Source organism: Antennarius striatus, chromosome 3 (genome assembly GCF_040054535.1).
Source record: "Antennarius striatus isolate MH-2024 chromosome 3, ASM4005453v1, whole genome shotgun sequence".
Lineage (NCBI taxonomy): Eukaryota > Metazoa > Chordata > Actinopteri > Lophiiformes > Antennariidae > Antennarius > Antennarius striatus.
In genome coordinates, this window is record NC_090778.1 from 18,716,018 (window position 1) to 18,738,248 (window position 22,231).

The window sequence follows — 22,231 nt, forward strand, 5'->3', positions numbered from 1 at the left end:
TATATGTGGGTTAGTGTGTCAGAACCACACAATTGAGTGTCTGCAGGCAATAACAGATGAAGGAGTTCAGTCGCTGTCTCTGGTCTGTAGGAGGATTCAGAATATCAACCTCAGCTCCAACGGCACAGCACACAAGTGGTACAACACATGGACTGGTTGAGCTTCAAATCTGATCATAACGATCCACTGATAAATTTATAACTATGATACAATCTTGGATAATAAACAAGCATTTATGTGTGTGTTTGATAAAGGGTTACTCTTCTGGTAAAATAATGTGGTGGACAAACTGTCAAACTTAGTTTCTGCAACATCACATAAGAAAACATACTGAAGCTCTGGAGATGCTGCAAGAGGTGAACACGTTTACTTTTGCAACTGGAAAGTGAGTGGAAGCACTTGTGCTAATTTGCTTAACCTTAACCTGAACCGAACCCAATGTCAACTCTAACTCTCTCTGTATGTGTGTGTGTCTATATACAGTATATAGACATTATATATATATGTGTGTGTGTGTGTGTGTGTGTGTGTGTGTGTGTGTGTGTGTGTGTGTGTGTGTGTGTGTGTGTGTGTGTGTGTGTGTGTGTGTGTATATATATATACACACACATATATGGTCAATTGTGTGTTCAGGTGAGCGTAGCGGGTTCCGATTCAATAAAGACGAAAGAAAAACTTATTTCGGTCCGCTTATCATTCACCACGCAGATTCCGGATGAGTAAGTCTGGTATCGTAACAAATTGGCATATGTGAACGTTGGACAGGGAGGGGAGGAAGATGGATGTTACTGCATTTGTTTCGAGTTTGACTTCCAAATTTTGTTCGACTTCTAAGACAAAAAATTTTTTTGGTCGAATTCCGATTTGTACGATGTCTAAAGCGGTCGAAAACCAAGAAGACTCCTTGGCCGAATCCCTGGGTTTACCAGCGCCCCCTATCAATGAGGCACGACAGCATCGTGCCTCACCTAGCACCTTGTCACAGCGGTTTCCAGACCGCTCAACTCAAGAAAGACGTTACACTCATGCAGCTGTTGACAAAAAACACTGTACATCATATACATTAACTAAATTATGGAAATTTAGTTCATAGAGCAAACGTGTTTTAACATTTTAATAGCGACATATAGAGAGATAGCATTATGGTCTCACCGTATAGCTACCAGCACAGCTAGCCGAGCCATTGATCAATCTATGGTGAGGCTCGGCTGGCTGGTGCCTCACCGCAGGGCTCTTCTCATTAGTCAGCGTTAAATGGGAAAATTCAGCAATTTTGAGTACAAATAACCTAAAATTGGAGATGTTGAATATAAAATAACTTTATTATACTCATCATTGGATAAATATAACCATTTAATTTATTTCTTCCATTTTTCATTTTTTTTCTCACATTATGGCAGGTGAGGCACGGCCTATCAGAGACGCACGTCACTGATACTAAGGCAGATCTGGAACTGATGCAGTGTCACCATCTTTTTATTTTCTTTATCTTTACAAGACACAGTCTTTTTATAGACTGAGCTGATCCTAAAATAATTAATAATCTAAATAAAAATACCCTTGAATGGACGACTCATAATTTTCCACCACTGTGCTCAATTGGAACCAGATCTGTGTCATAATCTAAATCATAATTTTGACAGACAGCTAAACTAGATGTATGGATGGAGGGAATGTATATTGTGCCAAAGTACACTTACTGGCTACTTTATTGCACACACCTGTTTAATTGCTTGTGAACACAAATAGATTAACAGCCAATCACATGGCCACAACTCAGTACATTTAGGCATGGTCAAGACAACTTGTTGACATTCAAACTGAGCATCGGAATGGGGAAAAAAGCTGATTTAAGTGACTTCAAACGTGGCATGGTGGTTGGTACCAACTATTTCAGAAACTGCTGATCTATTGGGGTTTTCACACACAAGCATCTGGTGTGTGATGAAAATGCCTTGTTGATGTGAGAAGTCAGAGAAGTATGAGCAGATAGGTTCGAGATGATCGGAAGGCAACAGTGCCTAAAACAATAATCATAGATAAGCAAACAACAAATATGCAGCAATTGTGTGATGCTATCATGTCAATACGGACCAAAATCTCTGAGGAATGTTTCCATCACCTTGTTAAAAGTATGCCACAAAAAATTAAGGCAGTTTTGAAGGCAACAAGAAATCCAACCTTTTACTAGTAAGGTGTAATAAAGGGGCAGGTATACTGTATACAAAAATAGAGAGGTAGCGACATGGCCCTGCCACCGATGTCTAGCAGAGCAAATGCAGATTAAGAGTTATTCAAATAGGTTACATGCATACCATGATATAAAATAAATCCACCTCCACATCATAAATCCACTATCTGTAACAATCCATGTCAGATACAGAAACAAATTTACTGACAAACTTTATGAGATTATTATCATGCTTTGAGGCATAACAGTGGAAGATGTACTATTCATAACAGGACAAGCCACTTGTGCCCAATGACATCATAAACAATCATTTTTATGGTAATATTTCACTCAATTCCAATAAAGCTCATCAAGTTTTAATGTGGAAGGTTTTGTGCAAAGAAGTTGTCACTAAAACTATCAGAATTTTACGTCATGATGTTAAAATAACAAAATTGTTATAATAATATTAAGTACATTTATATTAAAGTAACACAATATCACGTTATGAAATGACATTGATCTATACAATACCGCAGTACAAACACAACAGGACAGGTTTCTGTAATAAGTAATGTCAGAGAGAAACAAATAAGAGTCTGAGAATAAGCGGTCGTAATCACGAGTGTTAAACTGCAGTATTACCACTAGTTAATCTAAATATTTTTTTTTTTTTTTTTTTTTATTTATTTATTTTTTTTTTTAAAATACACAGTATTATACACAGTATTATACACATACATAATAATACACAGTATTTTTATTTTTAAAATACACAGTATTTTAAAAAAACAAAACCCAAGGGATTACAAAATGTCATACAATATACGGTTAATTCATAAATATTTTTGAGTTTTCCCACAAAGAGAGCGTTTTCATTTGGCTAGAAGCCCAGACCTTATTACAGAGAGAGGGAGAGAGAGAGAGAGAGAGAGAGACAGAGAGAGAGAGAGAGAGAGAGAGAGAGAGACAGAGAGAGAGAGAGACAGAGACAGAGAGAGAGAGACAGAGAGAGAGAGAGAGAGACAGAGACAGAGAGAGAGAGAGAGAGAGAGAGAGAGAGAGAGAGAGAGAGAGAGAGAGAGAGAGAGAGAGAGAGAGAGAGAGAGAGAGAGAGAGAGAGAGAGAGAGAGAGAGAGAGAGAGACAGAGACAGAGAGAGAGAGAGAGAGAGAGAGACAGAGACAGAGAGAGAGAGACAGAGAGAGAGAGAGAGAGAGAGAGACAGAGACAGAGAGAGAGAGAGAGAGAGAGACAGAGACAGAGAGAGAGAGACAGAGAGAGAGAGAGACAGAGACAGAGAGAGAGAGACAGAGAGAGAGGGAGAGGGAGAGAGAGAGAGAGAGAGAGAAAGGCGCAAAACACTCATGCGCGCGCACAAGCACTCGTGCACACACACGCACGCGCACAGGTACCGTTTCACCTGAGCCCGACAGCAGGTACTCCACTCTGATCATTGGGCTAAATCATCCGGTCAGGACCGACACACACACGGATTAACAGGATTAACGCCTTCAGAATGCGTAACAGCTGGAGACGCGCAGCGAACAGTTGTGGAAGTTCGACGTTTCCCCTGCAGTGTGCAGTAGTCTGGAGAACCGGCTGCTGACAGCTGCGCTGCTGGACTCAGTGGGAGGTAGTGAGACGCCTTTGTTTCTGCAGCCGGACACATCCCTCCATCGGGGGATGAGCGCGGAGGGACGGGGAGGGCTGCGCTCACTCTTCCACACGCACGACGTGGACGACTCGGGGCGGATCGAGAGGAGCGACTTTCTCACCATCTGTGCCGGTTTGCAGGTGTCGACCGTCGAGGCCGGCAGGATATTTAACCGATTGGACGTCGACCAGGACGGAACTGTCACGCTGCGAGAGTTCATCAGTGGATTCCACGATCGCCACATGGAGGTCATGGAGCCAGACGGAGGTGACGGTTCCGCTGCGTGGGAGAACTTTGAGCGGAGGATGGGCGAGCAGGCTAAATTCATCCCCAGGTGAGGGCGCACACCTGTCTGCAGTCACTGTTAGGCCTCCCCTAGAATACAGATCAGTTAACTTACTGGAAATACTGTACGATTATTACACGACACGACGCTCGAACCCAGTAAAGTTAAGATCGCTTGGAAATTCACGCAATTTTACAGTAAAGTTTTTTTTTTTCCAATCCATGTTTGAACACCGAAGTACCGTGACTTTCACATAGAAACACACGCGTGCACACACACACACACACACACACACACACAGTGTTTGTTGTGGTAGCTGTGTGATTACACATGTTAAACACGCTCCCCCTCCTCTGACTGTGTTCCCTGCCTCTGTCCAGTAGCCTGTTGGGATAGGCTCCAGCAGACCCTTGACCCCCAAAGCGGGTAAACGACTCAGAGAAGATGGATGGATGGATGAGTGGATGAGTGGATGGATGGATGGTTGGATGGAAGGATGGATCACAGGCTTCATTTACAGTAAAGAAAAATGTAAAATTTCAGGGCATCGGCTTGATAGAGTCAGTATCTATTCATATTGAATCAATATGGTACCTCAGTACTATGTTCACACTAGCAAACCAGTGTCAGCATGAAAACACATCAACGTGTTTCCATGGCACTCAATGATAACTATACACTGCCCGACCCCCCAAAAAATTTATAAAGTCGCCACTTAGATTTAACTAATCAAATAGATATGAGTTTATTGGATAATTACTGCATGGTCATCTTTCAGATTATTTAAGCCAAACTGGCAAAATGAGTTGCTTCTCTAAACAATCCTGTCCGGCGGTTGTGGAAAAGATGTTAGTCTGTCCAATGCATCATTAAAAACTGGAAGGAAAGTGGGGACCCATTGTCTTCAAGGAAGGTACATGGCCAGATAAATATGCTAAATGATCTTGATCGGCAATCATTTCAACGTTTGGTGAAATCAAAGAAAAACAACAGTAGAAGTCAGAGCTATGTTTAATAGTGAAAGAAGAGAATGTAAGAGCATTTCCACATGCACAATGTGAAGGAAACTCAACGGATTGGGACCACACAGCTGTGTAGCCTGAAGAAACCCACTAATCAGTGAGGCTTCAATTTGCTGGGGAGCATAAAAATTGGATTCTGGAGCAATGGAAGAAGGTCATCTATAGTTGATGGAATATTTATGTATTCACTGTCAATCTGACTGTCAAAAAGAAAGACCATCCCTTTCATCCTTTAGACATTTATTCAAAGTCTATTCAGAAATGTCTGCAAACTCTGGATGCCTTCAAGAAAGTGTGTCTCATCTCATTTAGCACTACGTAAATCCTTAACTGACCCATCAGCATTCATTTGAGGATTGCTGGTACCCTTTGAGGCAGCTAGGGTTTCATGTCACTTAATATACACACAATAAAGTGAAATTTGGGTTTTTCTTGTCCAGAATTGGATAAAAATAAGTTAATCAATGAGATCCATTCACACCCATTTAATGAATTCCATGAGAATTATTTGCGCTGTCTGTGAATAACAGTTGGTTTCAGTATTTAAATAAATAATTGATAATTTGATACGAGCTAGCTTTGATCTTGTTTTTGACTAGAAAAAAAGGTAATCTCATCAACGGTTTTGGATCTGTGTGTTTTTATCCATCCATCCATCCACCCATCCATCCATTTCCCTCACACTTACTCACCTTACAGGTCACAGATCTTAGATAGATAGATAGATAGATAGATAGATAGATAGATAGATAGATAGATAGATAGATAGATAGATAGATAGATAGATAGATAGATACATACATACATACATACATACATACATACATACATACATACATACATACATACATACATACATACATACATACATACATACATACTGTATTAATCCCGGAGGAAATTGTATATATCCACTGCTCAGGCATTACATAACGAATAATACTGGATAAACACCAGGAGAAAAGGAAACACTGACATCACAGGACATACCACTAGACATACATTACACTAACAGACACATGCAGCACTAACAGGACGTATATACTAAACTAACTAAAATATAAACAGTATTAAATTAAAATATAAACAGTATAAAATTAAAATATAAACAGTTTATAAACAATACTCAACCAGCTTTTCTCAGCTGGTTATGGGTGAAAGGTAGGATACACCCCTGATGAGATGCCAGCTCATTTTGGGGCTGCTGTTCAACATTTTAAATTGTTTTGTGGAGATGTGAGGGAATACTCATACGTATGAACAGATACGTATGAATACTTTCCTCACATAAATTTCCCCACATAATATTTGTCACCTATTGACCCTTAACTGGACTCAGGAAGAGCCAGTTGAAGCTAAGCTATACCATCCACAGTGATGGAGACACACTGAAAGGTTAAATGCTGTATTGTGATTCATAATATTTGGCTCAGCTAAGTGACATTTTTTTGTATTGTAGTTTTCAAAAATTTTTGTAAAGTTGATCCCATTATTATTTTAAGGCTTTCACTGTAAAATAAATGTTCTTCTTTTACATGAACAAGTAATACTCAAATATTTAAAATATTTCTACACTAGTTTTGAATTTTTGAGCTGACTAGTATAGCTCTGAAATCAGAAAAGAGAACCTCCTCCGGACTTTCTAAAATAAAATTGTGCCCTACTGCCACATGATAAGTCTTTAGTCTTTAGTCTTGAATCATAGTTTAAAATCATTTGGTTGAACAACACAAAACTGAAATATTATTTTACAGAATAATTTTATTCTTTATGTAGTTAAACCAAATGACTCCAGAAAACAAAATTGAAACATTATTTTGTGAAGTTCAACTGTCATTCTTTCGACATTTGTACAACTTTTGCTTGTTAGTTTTTGCAAACTCAAACATATTTGTCTTTCTCTGTAACTCAGGGAGACTGGATTTTGTCTTTCAGGTCCATCTAGTTCCTAGATGTTTGTTTACTATGTAAGCCTTAGCCTCACTTTGAGTCATTTATGTTTTACATCTTTCATGATTTTTTTTTTTTCAGAAGAGGAACAATTTACTGTCAAGATGACAAACAGGACACCTGAGCTGTGACTCAGATACACAGTTTGATATCTATAATTATTTAATCAACTTCTTAACTGTATCGTTTCATATTTCTTTACTTACTCTTTTTCCTACTGATGAAACTTTTGCCTATCACCCGACAGTCCTGTGTAAATGTGCTTTAGAATACGACCAGTTTTAACAACTGATACTATTTCGACGATGATTAAAAGCATTTAATAATGAGTCAGTTTCAAAACCTTGATCATTTTGTTTCACCCAAAAGTTTCCAATGTAATCAAACAAATTGCAAGGGAATTTTCAAACATTCAAACACTGTTAAGTGCACTCGTGGTTTTGTGCATGTGTGTGTATGTGTATGTGTGTGTGTGTGTTTGTTTGAGGCTTCAGGCCAGACATGAGACTCATCCTCATGCTGCTGTTTTGCTGCTCTTTCGTGTCACTATAACATTGATTGCCACAGCGGTGCCATTTGCTGAGTACACTCTTATCTTCAAGCAGATACTGTCACTGTTAGAACAGTCAGCTGACAAACGGCATTTTGACAGAAAGAGGTCACTTCTAAACAAGTTTCTGTTTTTCCAAGACATGAAAGGATGGTTTGTGTAGATATGATAGTATCAAGAACACAAAATCAATTATATTTCTATTCCTGAGTGAAGCAGAAGTAATCAGTCTCATTTGCTAATCTGAAAATAAAAGTTTTGTCCCCCTCTACACAAAAAATTCACAAGATGCTCCATGTTTTCTCCATTTGGGTTGGTTTTTAAATGCTTGAGAAATATTTTTGACATCCAGCATTTTTAAACAAGGATATTTTAAGAATTTCATGTTAATTCCCACTATTGTCTATTGAGAGATATTTCATAAATATGTATATGTTTTTTCATAAACGTTTGTGTAGGAATGGATCTTAAGTACATAATTTCGATTACATTTATATCAGTTATAAATTCAGATTCTGTACGGGTTTTTCCACTTTCTTCAGCATTGTGAGAGTGATTAGTGATGATGTGGCAGATTTCCATCGTCTTGGACTGCGGTCAAGTTATAATTGTGGATATAATGTTTTAAACATTCACAGCCTGATCTCATCTCCCTTATCTTGCAGCTGTTTCAGAATTTAAGTGTTTGTGGGTTTTGTGTCAGTAAATAAATATTTGTAATATTTTAACCACTCAGTATTGTTTCAAATCCATCACAGACGCTAGTTTCCTTTGACTGAGACCTCGATCACCTGATCATATCAAAACAGTTTCAATTTGTGCTAATCAGTGTGTGTATTCCTGTCATGACCAGTTTGTGTCACTCTGTGGCAAAGAAGTAATCTGTGTGTGTGTGTGTGTGTGCGTGCGTGCGTGCGTGCGTGTGTCTGTGTCTGTGTGTCACAATGAGGCAGTGATAGATGGGAAGCTGTGTCTATATACTTTAGTAGCACAGCCAGTCCACCCTGTCAGAAAGCAAACTCTCACAGACACACACGCACGCACACACACACACACACACACACACACACACACACACACACACACACACACACACACACACACACACACACACACACACACACACACACACACACACACATGCACAGAGACAATAAACACTGGTTCACAAGATGCTTTATGAGCATAATTGTGTAATGACTATATTTTCTGAACAGAATGTTGTGTTATTTGTCTCTTTTTGGTTTTTGTTTAGTTATCCTCTGGTGCAGTCGAGAAATTAACAATTAGAATGTATACTTTTCAAATGGTTTTGATGAAATAATTCCAAATTTGAGAAAATATACCAAATACCACTGTGGTAGAAGTTCAAGCTAGCCTAACTACGTAGGCCGTATATGGTTAGCTTGGATATTTGAATTGAAGAAATTGGATATATCTTTCTGATGAGTCAGTTTTAGAGATGCTCTGATGTGTATTTAATAATTTTTAAACAGAGAAAGACTAGTTGTTCCTATGTTTCAAGTGTGCTTAGTTAAACCAGCCATGGTTAGGTTCAAATTGAATTCATGTAAATGTAAATCTGTTATTTTGAACTTCAGATAATTAAAATCTGATATAGTAAAGTAATTTTAATTGAGTTTCTGACTGGATCTAATTAAACTTCATACCTGTTAAACAGTTCAGAGATGATTGATCATTTTTCTTGAGTTAATATTAAAATTGTTAAAATTTTATCAGGAGAACAACAATTGATATAATTTCCTGTTTGCCTTCAAGAAATGAACAAGCAGCTGCATTGTACCAGAACATCACTCTCAATGAGCCCAGACTGATTCCTCAACTAGAGAAAGTCATTATAAACTTCGTCAAAGAGATCAAACAGCAGAACTCAGAGATGGAGAACCTGGCCCTGGCTATCAAAAGGTGAGAAAAGCACACACAAGCGCTCACTTATTCTCTTATATTGGTTGTGATGTAAAGGTGCTGCAGTCTTTTGTCTGAGAGTGTAATACAGTATAGAGCAGGCAGGTATGAATGAACAAGCTCATCTGAAAGTCTTTACATGACAGAAGAGTCACTGCCATGCTGTGTGTTTGTATGATGTATGTACCAAGTCAAGGTGATACTCATCATGAGTTCCTGCACAAGTATGATGAAAAGTAAAGCTTTACTTAGAGGATGAAAGGCTGGGATCATCAACAATAAGGTTGTCTCCAGAAAATATTAGGTCTGAGATCAATTCTAGGAAAGAAATGCTTTGGAAAAAAACATTTTTAGTTGAACATTTTGATACAAAAGGTCTGCAGAGCCGAGATGATGCTTAAATGAGAACGTCTGCTTCTCCTTTTGGCTTTTCCTTTCAGGGGTCACCACAGTGAATCAGTTGCCTACTTCTAACCCTGTAAGATCTCTTAATTCATGTTTATTGGTTATTTCTTAATATTATTTCACAGAGCGCAGGACCAAGCATCAATGCAGCTCAGTGAAATGGAGGAGGAGATGGATCAACGCATCCATACAACTGAGAGGAAAACACGAGATCAGGTGAGATAAGTTCATAAAACACAAACAGTAAACTAAGACTCCCTAAAACAGAAAAAAACACAAATTCTAAATCTTCAATTTTCTGGACTTGTGTTTGTTCATCCCTTCTCTTATGTCAAATAAACGGCTGAAAATCAGCTTCAGGCTCTGACATGCCTGCTGATCAGTGTGATACCAGCAGACGGATCCAAGGCACTGTGTCATGCTTGACCTCTAGTGATTAAATGATACGGCTGCACAGGATGAGAATGGGTGGATGAAAATAAGACTTTATTAAAGATAAGGCTGCTGATAATGCGTCATTAAAATGTAACCAACCTGAACAGTGACTGAGTTAGAACATTTTTTTTAAACTTCACGCTGATTCCTGTCTGTAAATTTACAATGAGATCAATCACATTTAGGTTTGGCATCATAATGTACATATTACTTTTGATGTATTTTTTTATTACGTTTTTTTTAATTTCTGGTTTCTATTTTCTAGCTTTCCCATCAGGTTGGATCATTTTTCTAAGACATTAGAAATTCATTTAGCACTTACCAGAATGGAAAGACTTGATAAGAATATTTAGTCTTCCATGATAAAACACCAACTCAGTGACAGAATGGTGCATATCACTTACTGGTCAGACTGTCGTCTTTATTTAACTTGCATTCATTGAACTTTATCTGTAGTCCTGATGTGCTTGTGGGAACATGAATTCTTTCCTTTTTTTTTTTTTTTCTTTACATAAACTTGACTCAGCTTGGTCAGGAGCTGCTGTTTATTTAGTGTAAGAAAAGCACACAGGAATGGAGGGCACTCATCTGTGTTCTCTCACACTGGGCTGTTTCTGCACACAGTGATGTTCTGGCACCTTTAATGGAGGCCTTCAACTCTGGTTCCAAACCATAACCAAATCATTAGAGATTAGTGTGTGTCACAGTGACAGGAATGATGTGTGAGGACAGCAAACACACACGTACTATATTTACATGTCATTCTCTTAATGCAAATGTTTTTTGGGCATGTGTTCGTGTTCACACGTGTCTTTGACTTTGAGCAGGAGAAGAAGCGGGCAGAGGCTGCACTGAATGAATTACGAAGAAGTTATGAAACAGAAGTGTGTGAGCTGCAATGTAAGATCCAGAGGATGCAGATGGTAAATGTTTCTCTCAACTTTTACTTAAATGCACCCAGAGGTGAAAACAGATTATTATAGTCATATTTACAATTCTCACTGTTTAGGCACCAAAGTCTTAAATGAATGAACATCAAGCCTGCCAAGAAAGATCTGAGCCATGAATTGTTTGTTGAGTAATAGCTCAGCCTAATTGTTAGCGGAATTACGAAAAGACTGCATGTGGTAGAGAAGATCTTTACATTATACAGTATTTTAAAGTGAACCTGGCTATAAGGGTGATATCAGGATTTTCCATTTACTGTAATTAAACATTAATAGATTGAGCATTTTTCGTTATATTTATGCATTTAGTACCAGATTTTGATGAAACACAGTTGAAGGGTTGGGTTGAAATCAACAAAGCATTTAAGAGTGGATCCAAATAAAGAAGCAGGTTTAAGAGGTTTATGGATATTACAAGATAGGACTTTTTAACTGCTATGTGAGTTATGCTTAAACGTCTTAACAGATTTTTAGAAGTGAAGCATAGTTCATGTGTCACAGAAGTGACCATTTGATGATGGAGTGGATCTCGATCAAGAGGTGGATCCATGATTTTTGTGAGAACCCTGTGGTTAACTTTTTGAAGGTGTATTCAGGTTTAGTTTGATTAAACTTGGCTGCTGATATTTGTGGTTTGTCCTTGTATTTAATATATGAAACCAAATATTTATCTACCAATGTAGTCCCTTAAAAAAATATCCAGAACAAAACAATCTAATCTTGATGAAGGCATTGACAAACTCGCTGTTGCACTGTTTATCTGAAATGACGTGACCTGTGGGTTCAGTATGAGGAGCCTACGGTTCACTCATTCATTCACCGTCATTTCCCACTTCATCCGCTGTCATGGGTCGCAGAAGCCTACGGTTGTTCTTTTTTAATGAAAATGCAAAGCACCCTTTGCTGTTTGTGAAAAAGTTTCAGCTATATAATTTAAGGAGCAGCCCTTGTTGACAAGACTCACTCATAAAGCAAGAAGTTCAAACAGAACTAATTTATCTTTTCCACCTCATGGAAACACAAATATCAGTGGCATTCAGTGGAAAATGCCAAATTAAACCAAAATGTTTTTTGTGATTTTGTGTCTAAGTGTACAAAATGTACTGTTAAACAACAACAGCATGAGTTGTCTGAGTGTGTGAACTATTCCATCAGATAGAGGAGAAGTACAAAAGCATTACTGTGAATAATGAGAGCCCCGCATTGAAGAAGAAGATCAATGAGCTAACGCTGGTGAGCTTCAGTGCATCCATGATGAAAAGAATGTTCCTGTCATTTCATCTCCTTCCAGTTTATATCACATTCATTTAATCCATATGTCCTCTTCCTTTCTAAAGGAAAACCAGCGATTAAAACAAGAGCTGATGAAATCCCAGACCAAAGTTGCTTGTTTGCACAGTGAGATGGACTCACTGAAGACAGAGCTGACTGATCAGAGCATCAGTTCTGAACGGTGACTGTATTATAATTTGATCTAGTGATGTTTCCTTATGTGTTGAAATTATGTTTTTATTAATTTTTATTTTCAAATTTAGCTGGCATCTCATTCAGTTTCTCTTTCTTGTCTGTTTTTGCAAGACATTGATGTGAAATGCAGTCTAATCTGGACATATTAGATTCAATGCAAAATAGGCAAAACGTACTTGTAGTTGCAGAGCAGGTTTTCTCTCCTTTCTTAAAGATGAAATGGAATTTGAGAATAATCCCTATGTGCTCTGTTATACATCTGATGTAGCTCTAAATTGTGTACGTACATCAAAAAATGCCTGTAAGTTCTGGAAAAAACCAGGAGAATCAATATCTGACCCCAGTTTGCTTCTGTTAAAGTTGAGTGGCAGAGACAGAGATGAAGGCACTGCCCCCACTGACTGACTGACTGACGTTCGTTCCCAGAAGGGTTTTCTTTTTTTCACAACTGAAACAGGATATCCTGGAATGACTTCACACACAATATGTCCTTCCAAAGCGTTGCTTAGCAACCGAAGCAGCATTACAACAAGCCTTTATTTCTAAGATAATCTCAGTGATGGCGTCTACGTTGTCTGAGTTTATTTGTCTAATCACAAATTAGGATTGATAACTTTGAATAGATCAGCTGAATATATTGGTACATGTATATCTCTTTCTGTTAATTGTCAGTTTTCAACTTCATCATGATTTAATAATTTGAATTTAACCCTCATGATGTATGTTTGTTTAAATGTATGTGCACAAAGTTCTCTGTGGTTTTAGGAACACATTTTTACTCAAGTTAGTTGAAGGTTTCATCACTGTGATTTTTAGGTTAATATTTATTCACTAACATTTTATGGCTGTTTATCTTACAGAGATGAGGAGCTCATGAAACACTTCTCTGATGAGCGAGACATTCTGGAAAGCCAGATTGAGATTTTACAGTAAGACAGATGTCATAAAGAAGAGAAAATAAAATTGTAGATGAACCTGAAAATGAATAGATTTATACTGTGTGTGTGTGTGTGTGTGTGTGTGTGTGTGTGTGTGTGTGTGTGTGTGTGTGTGTGTGTGTGTGTGTGTGTGTGCGTGTGTGTGTGTGTGTGTGTGTGTGTGTGTGGCAAAGGTTAGCTAACAGGAAGCTCCATGACACCAACGATGGTTTAAGAGCAGCTCTGGAGAAGATCACAAAGGTAAAGGTGCACAGTTCAATTAAGAATACAGATTGCAAGAGGCTTAAAATCATGTTTCAATGGTTCAGCGCTTTTCATATTTAATACATTTTTGGGTCGCTTTTCTGTGCATCACTATATAAATTATCAATTACCTATATATGTATCTGTGATGATGTATATATATGAATCAGCTTTATGTGTATATGTATTAACTCTGTGTGTGTGTGTGTGTGTGTCTGTGTGTGTGTGTGTGTGTGTGTGTGTGTGTGTGTGTGTGTGTGTGTGTGTGTGTGTGTGTGTGTGTGTGTGTGTGTGTGTGTGTGTGTTTGTGTGTGTGTGTGAGTGTGTCACAGCACATGCTCTATTCTCAGTACATAAGGGCTTCCTGTGCAGAGGTGTACTGTACTGGTAATTATATAAATGATATGTGTTTCAGTCTGGGAGTGGGAGCTCACAACTAGACATAAAGGAAAGAAGCAGAAGTAAAAGTATCTGCTACACATCACCTTATGCACTGATGGATAGGTAAGACCATCAAACAATGCAGACTGTCCATGCTATGCTTTTATATCCATCTACATAGTCCCATGCTTTCTGCCCAGGGGTCATAGTGCAGCACTTTCAACATCCTCTATTTCTGATTATTTTGCTAAGGATTTTATTTCTGCATTTTGGAAACAACAACTTTCACAAACTGAGTGTGAAATATGTGAAACCTAGTCCGACCGTTTTTATTATTTTTCATTGCATTAATACATTTATGGTTAAACAGGTGCATTTTTATTTCAGACTCGTCATTTTGTAAGTAGATGACTAACATCAAACATTAATTCTTATGCTTGGGGTTTATTTCCTAGAACACCTCTCTGTGTTTGCAAAATACTAAAGTAAACATTGAATGCACTCTGAGATATTTATTTTGAATTCTTCCCAAGCTTAGCAATTTAAGCACACATTTCCCCAGTCTTTATCACGGTGACGCAACCTATCTAGGTTTATCGTCTCTGTGATAAAGACTGGGAATGTGAAGAAGTTGACGTCAGAATAACAAGGACACAACTAACTTATAATGGGTAACTCTCTGAATAAAGCATTTTAGTGTACAATTAGATGCAAATCCATGTGCTCTTAAAATTGCTCACTTTGCAAAACAAGATAAATACATTCTAAAAACAAAATATATACATTTAGATAAATGTAGATGGTAGTTGGTGGAGCTCTTTTGGAGATTAAAAAAAAAAGTCAAAAATCAGTATGTTCACTGTTTAATGCTGCTAAAGGGTCCGTTATAGAAACACAATCCTGGCGATAGAATAAACACTTGGACTAACTAGCTACATCGGGCTTTTTGTTGTTTCTCAGAATCAGCCCTTGTGGGATATGTCTCAGATAAATCCAGTGATTCTCAAGTAGTGGGTGCCTGAGGGGGCTGCGTGCAACCCCGGTGAATATGCGTGGCAGAACTACTGTTAGCTTTTTCATTGACATAGCAGAATAAAGTGTAATTGCTTTCACATCTACATGTAATGTGCCTTTAACGGTAGTTAATAGAGCCTATGCAGATAGTATTTACTCCTCTGCTGTGATGTGCAGTTTTTTTCACTGAGTGCATATGCACACGTACACTTCCTTCTCAGAGGGCGTTAACAGGCAGCATTTGAGAATCACTGGTTTACCCTGACCTTTTCCTCAGGTTCTGCCAGCGTATGGATGACTACCCTCTGTACAGCCGCCGGCCCAGCTGTGACACTCTGGCTTTGGCCATGTGTGACCCTGGCCTGAGGCGCAGACACAGCAGTGAGTGTGAGGAGGATAGCCTACCCGAGATCTATATGGACAGTGGTCTGTCAACACTCAGAGGTTCACATGGGGGCTATGACTCAGAGCATGATGTCAAAGGTCAGGATGAAGATGAAGTGGATGAGAGGGTTAAGACGAAAGAGCAGGATGAAAACAATCACAGCATGATGGGAGAAAACTCTGACACTGAGGTGAGACTATAAAATCACACGTTCACCTATCAGATAGACTGTTGTTCACCAGCTTTAGTTTAAGATAAGAGATAAGATAATCCTTTATTGTCCCACAGTGGGGAAATTTGTGCGATCGTGGCAGCGGGGGGATGTACTGGAAGCCAGTGGAGGGAGGTCAATGTTGAGGACAGATTTATTTGAATGCCATCAGCAAACAATGAAAAGAATATCGTTTATTTTGAAAACTGGCCCCAAGGACAGCATATTCAATAGAACCTGGACATACGAGGGACTCGTCATACAAGTTGTTTGAGATAGGAGTCGTCACCCAGTCCATAGTTTTGTTTGATATACAGTACAAGAAAAGTTCATACTTAATCATTGTTTACATAACTTATATGTAATGAATTATGCACAAGAGTATGAATGTCTATTGGTTGATAAAAAATGTGTTTTTAATAACTTAAAGGGGTTTGAGGCTTTTTTACAAGGCTAGAACAAATTAAAATTATTTTAGTTATCTTTGATAGGAAAAATTTGTTTGAGATATGAGTAGTTTGACTTCTGAGGTCAATCATCGAATAAATTAAACTCATATCTGAAGGTGCTACTGTATAATGAAAAAAGGATTATGTCTAAAATGGAGCTTTGTGGGACACCACAAGTGATTGGAACTACTGTTAAAAATATTGGCCAAGTTAGACAGAGAAACTAATACCTATCAGGTATTCAGGTATGATGGATACCATTTATTTAACTCTAATTTAACTCTAAACCACAAACTTGAGATTAAGTCAGAAGACCAGAAATATCCATAGGGTTATTGTTGGGATATAGGGTTCATCTGAATCATAAATGTCAGATTTCAGATAGATCAACAAACATAAATTACCATTCTGAGAGTGTCAGCAATAGAAAACCTTATTTGAAGAATATTTCATTTTTCTACACAAATATTTTTTTCTTTATTTGTTTTTGATTTTTTAGGGAGGGGTAATCATGTTCACAACTACATGACAGCTACATTAGCGTGGATTCTGTGTCAGAATAGATTTTGTTTGTACACAATCAATATGATACAATGCTTGGTGTTGTTTTTACATCACAGCAAGCAGAGACACAGGATGGGGAATCGTTGTTCGGGTCAGACAGCACCTCAGTGTTGGACTGGAAGCCAGTCGAATCCATTAGTGTGCCCAAACCCCCGGCTCCAACTACTAGAAAGGCCCTCAGTGCTATCAGTGTTAAGGTAAGAGAGAATGAGGAGGATAAGGCAAAGCAGAGAGTACGTAATAGAATGTGTTATTAATTCATTTGTCCAAAGCATGACAAAGTTCAAAACGTACATTTTGAAAATCAACCGTCAAAATTTCATAAGTCATTTACTTCAGGTAAATTTAATTCATTCCTCAGAACAAAAAGTGCACCCCTTTTACTTAGTTTAGTAAACTCAATGGCTGTCTTTATGAAGTCATATTTACTAATGGAGTTTAAGTATCTGTTTACAACCTGAGCTATAAATGCCTTTTCTAATTTCCTTAAATAGAACTGATGATGCACAGCAAAATACTCCTGTCGATAAAAATATGTTCAACATGCTGAAATATGCAGAGAGTAAATATCAGACATTATCAGTGCTTCATGGGTGCTTCACTCATCCTTATCTTCACCTGGCCTCCCCAGAAGGAGGACAAGGACAGCACTAACCTGGGTTACATGACATCAGAGAAAGCTTACAGGATCGTATTGGCTGGAGATGCAGCTGTGGGAAAGTCCAGTTTTTTGCTGCGCCTCTGCAAGAACGAATTCAGATTAGGCTCTAGTGCTACACTGGGTGAGTGAGAGAAAGTCAGCCTTCAGCTGACATAAAATTATTTTTCTCTTTCAAACCAAGCTTAAGTTGATCTGTCTGCCGGATCAGATGCAAACACTTGGCGTTAACTTCTTAATATTTTAATTTTTCTTTTCCTTTACCGGCTTAGTGGTTTAACAGAAAGGGTTTTTTTTGTTCCTGTGTTCAGGTGTGGATTTCCACATGAAGACACTAATTGTGGATGGAGAGCCTGTTTTACTACAGTTATGGGACACAGCAGGACAAGAGAGGTGTGTGGTGATGTTGGCAAGCATGAGAGGTTTTTAATAAATTCTTTGTAGAGCTGATATTTCACAGTTTAATCTGATATGTATTGTATGTTACTTTAAACCTGAAAAAGATCTAGCTTTTTTGTATACAGTACTCATTGGACGCAAAGAGACCACATTTTACACAGCAGGACCACATACAGTATACTGTATATGTACGCCCAAGATCTATGCATATTTATTTACTGAGAAAGATCTATGTACATTTCTTTCCATCTTTGCCATTGGCTGAATAGCTTTAGGAAAAGACAAACATAATTAGGTATATTTTACATAAATTTTGTAAATTGACATAGGTTATTTTGACACGCAGTCTAAAAAGGCGATTTTGTTTTTGAAGTCTGTAAAAGTCAAAATTGTACTTTTAATTTCAAATCTCTGACTCTAAATATTTACTAATCTCACAAGTCTGAAAGGAATTGATATCCAGTTATATCAAAATCAGAAACATGAGAATTCTTCCATTGTAAGCTTCCCTCCCACATGATATGAACAGGCATCACTATGAATGAATGAATGAATGAATGAGTGCTTGGCGCACCTCAACGGCCAATCACATTTCAGCTAAGGTCAACGCTGCTCTGCCCTGCCCTTGGATCCACCTCTAGATCTACACCTGTTTTGTATCAATTTACAGAAATATTATACAAATCAAGCTAATTACCTCTTGAATGGGATTTGTAAAGATTAAAATCATGTTCAAAACCAATACTGTTTAAACAAGGGGTATAGTGTAAACTGTATGTCTGTGTGTATCTGAACCACTTCCTTCTGTCAGGTTTCGCAGCATTGCTAAGTCTTATTTCCGTCGGGCGGACGGCGTGTTGCTGCTGTATGATGTCAGCTGTGAGAAGAGTTTCCTTAATGTCAGAGAATGGGTGGACATGATTGAGGTGAGCCACCAGTCTCCTCCTTTAAGACATTATTGACAACCACTAAAACTCAGCAGAATATCTTGAAGGTGGAAAGAATCAAATTTTTCTCTAACATATATAACATACATTGATAGTGTTAGTTTCGCACATTAATAAACTCATTGTCCTGTTAACCTGTTAAAAAGTATTAAACTAAGTGATCCTCTTTCCCTTTTTACATGCAACAGATATGTAAGTGTTGAATGTATATTGCATTTATGTGTTGTGTTGTGTTGTGTTGTGTTTTCTGTAGACATTTCTGTGACTTTTTATCTGTGCACTTTCTATTACATATGGTTTGATACGATACCCATTACATACATTGTTCACAGTGAGCAGTAACAGCATTACTTAAAAAAAAATTTTTCAGAGATTTGGGATTTCAAGGTTGTATACTACTGTAAGTGAAGTAACTGATACATGGATGTTATTCAAATTTAGAAGTTTTCCTATTTATTCCACAGTGTTTTTGCAGCTCATAAATTACTAATCTCTGATTGATACACTGTTAATTGTAATGCCAATTTTTTTTATTCATTCAACACATTATCTATTTGATAATCGCCATGTATTTAACACATAAAGCACTCATTTAATTCATTCCTGTTTTCAACATATTTTTAATTTTAATTTTTCTTTATATCAGGATGTGTCCCAGGAGGATATTCCCATCATGCTTGTTGGTAACAAGTGTGATCTAAGACAAGATGGAGTTAACTGTGTTCCTACCAGCTATGGAGAAAAACTGGCTATGGTAATGACAAAATACAAATATTAACCCCAATATATATCTAGGTCATGATGCATCACTCGGTAATGGCTTTACTAAATGATATATTAACATAATTTGTTATCTTCATGCAACAGACATACAACACTCTGTTCTGTGAAACTAGTGCCAAAGATGGCTCCAACACCCTGGAGGCTACTCTGCACCTGGCCAGGTGAGACACGACTATTTCAGTCAACAGCTGACAAAAATACTTGATTACGAAGAAGTGTTGGGACAAATTCTCTCTGTGCCAAACTGCTATTTGTGATATTTGCTGCCCTCTGGTGTTTTTAAAAAATGTAACAGAATGATTAAAGTTCTTGAAAGGTGCCCTGTGGGGTTTTTTTTCTAATTTAATATAAGTCATGTTAACTTTTTTTACAAATAAAATTATTGCAAATCAAATTCTGTCACATGTACATGTGGGGGGAAAAAAGAAGGACTAACTTTCAGTTTTATGTAGCATCTTGATGTTAAACACTTTTACATTACAATAAAGATGTATATGTTTGCTGTATTGAATTCACCGTGTTAGCTGTCATGAAACTTTTTGATCCACGAGGTGGCCATATGTTGCTGCCTTTCATTAAAATAATCACCCTTTAAATGTTTCAATGTGGGCTTTTGAACTGTTGTTTTGTTTCCGCTCCACAGGGAAGTAACCAAACAGGCTATGTATGATGAAAAAACTCAGTCGCTGCCCAGCTTAAATGCTCCCAGAAATAAAACCAACTTCTCCTGTTGCAACTGATCAAATTCAGCAAATGCGTACCTCCATGTCTGATTTATCATGAACTTAACCTCGATGGAAAACTCACTACAAATGCAGAACCCACACAGAATCTGTGTAGAAGGGGAACAAATCAGCATCAAATTAATGACAAACATTCAATGGATTAAATGACCAAATGAGTGCCATGAGATTACAGCAGAAGATCCACAACATCAGTACGTTGTTAAAAAAGGATGCATTTGTCTGCATTTCAGCTGAAGCGTGAAGCCTTCCCTCTCCATACTAAATGAATTCAAGAAATTCTTGCCACGTGAAAGTAATGTTTTTTATGAAGCTATTACACATTTTTACATTCCTTCTTTCCACAATGCTGGTTTTAAGTTTTCCCAGACAGTGAGAGTGAAATCTAATGTTACAGAAGGAGCTGAAAACGGACATTAGGATCACTGACAACTGATTGTGATAAAAGACAAAAAATTATGTTGTATACTGTTAGGTTGAGAGCACGACATAAATAAAAAATGCATGCAAACTCCCTACTGGTTTTATGGGTTTGTTTGTTCGGACCTGAATGGAAGATTAACTTTTTTTGTTTGCACCCATGGATTTGGAGGAAATGAGATATATGGGAAAACTTAAAACTCAAAATGCTGAAACTCATCTTTTTCATATACAACAGATCTTGGCGATGTGATAATATAAATAATCCATAATATCACCCAAGGTCTTCATCCTTTTACTCCACAGTGTTACAGTGCTGTTGTTTGACTTTCCGCTGAGGATGGCTATGTTTTATAGACTTATTGTTTGCATACAAAAGATAATTTTATTGTGCACAAATGCTTTAAAGACTGTAAACACTTTAAACTGTAATTTCAGCAACAGGTATGGGAAATGAACGTTCAGTAGATGTAGAGAGAGGTCTATGTATCCAACTGATACGTAGAATCATAAAAAATGAAAAATATATGAGAAAAATATATAGCAGGTGTATATGTACTATATGTAGCATGTAGATTTAGGGTTACACTTCAGATTTTGAGTACAGCTGTTGTAAAACAGAGCAGATACAAGACACCAATGTGGGTATAGCTGCATGGTTAACAAGAAATGCATGTACAGTATACAGTATATGATAATAATACAAATATTCATCCAAATGTTATTGTGTGCATATTTTTATTAGGAGTGACATAGATTTATTCCTGCTTTGACTTGTTCAGGTGCCACGTTGTATAAACACTTTGTTTGAAGCATGCGTATGAGAGTTGTTTGTGATTTTATCGCATACCTGACCCTCTGCATCATATTTCTTTATCTAAAAATGCATGTGGTATTTAAACTATTTATTTCTTCTCATATTAAACTCATGTTTGCATAACCCTATTTGCAAATGTCATTTGGAGTACAACTGTAAAGTCATAATATTTGCAACTAAGGTCTGTTGAGCAACGTTTATGACACAACATGATAAGACTGGTATGACCATGATAAATCATTGAAGCTTTATCTTGATATTTTTTTGTGATAATGGATGCTAAATTTCTCATTTGATGAGTGTTGGCAGGTTGGCAAACCACTTGCAAAGTGCAAAAGGTTGCTGAAATATCAGAAACAGACTTTATTGTAATCTTTTTGTTTTGATAATTTAACTCAACATCAAATTTCACTTTCTGGTGAATGGCTCACGTCGGATTAAAATAAGTGTTGCATGAACACAAGT

The 22,231-nt window shown here is 37.5% G+C and overlaps 1 protein-coding gene across 2 annotated transcripts; it reads left to right on the forward strand.

Moving 5' to 3' along the window:
- The first annotated feature begins 3,621 nt into the window (after positions 1 to 3,621).
- On the forward strand, positions 3,622 to 21,889 carry rasef (RAS and EF-hand domain containing). Of its 2 annotated transcripts, XM_068311186.1 has the most exons (18): positions 3,623 to 3,805; positions 3,967 to 4,160; positions 9,414 to 9,560; positions 10,091 to 10,181; positions 11,228 to 11,323; positions 12,503 to 12,580; positions 12,685 to 12,800; positions 13,675 to 13,743; positions 13,926 to 13,992; positions 14,411 to 14,499; positions 15,668 to 15,965; positions 17,056 to 17,196; positions 17,631 to 17,781; positions 17,969 to 18,050; positions 18,868 to 18,982; positions 19,650 to 19,757; positions 19,871 to 19,947; positions 20,430 to 21,889. In XM_068311186.1, exons 2-18 carry the CDS (start codon positions 4,069 to 4,071, stop codon positions 20,524 to 20,526), a joined length of 1,914 nt encoding a protein of 637 aa, XP_068167287.1. In that variant the 5' UTR covers positions 3,623 to 3,805; positions 3,967 to 4,068; the 3' UTR covers positions 20,527 to 21,889. The 2 variants fall into 2 exon arrangements, with proteins under 2 accessions (XP_068167286.1, XP_068167287.1); XM_068311185.1 differs by having other exon boundaries at positions 3,622 to 4,160.
- Positions 21,890 to 22,231: the final 342 nt, after the last annotated feature.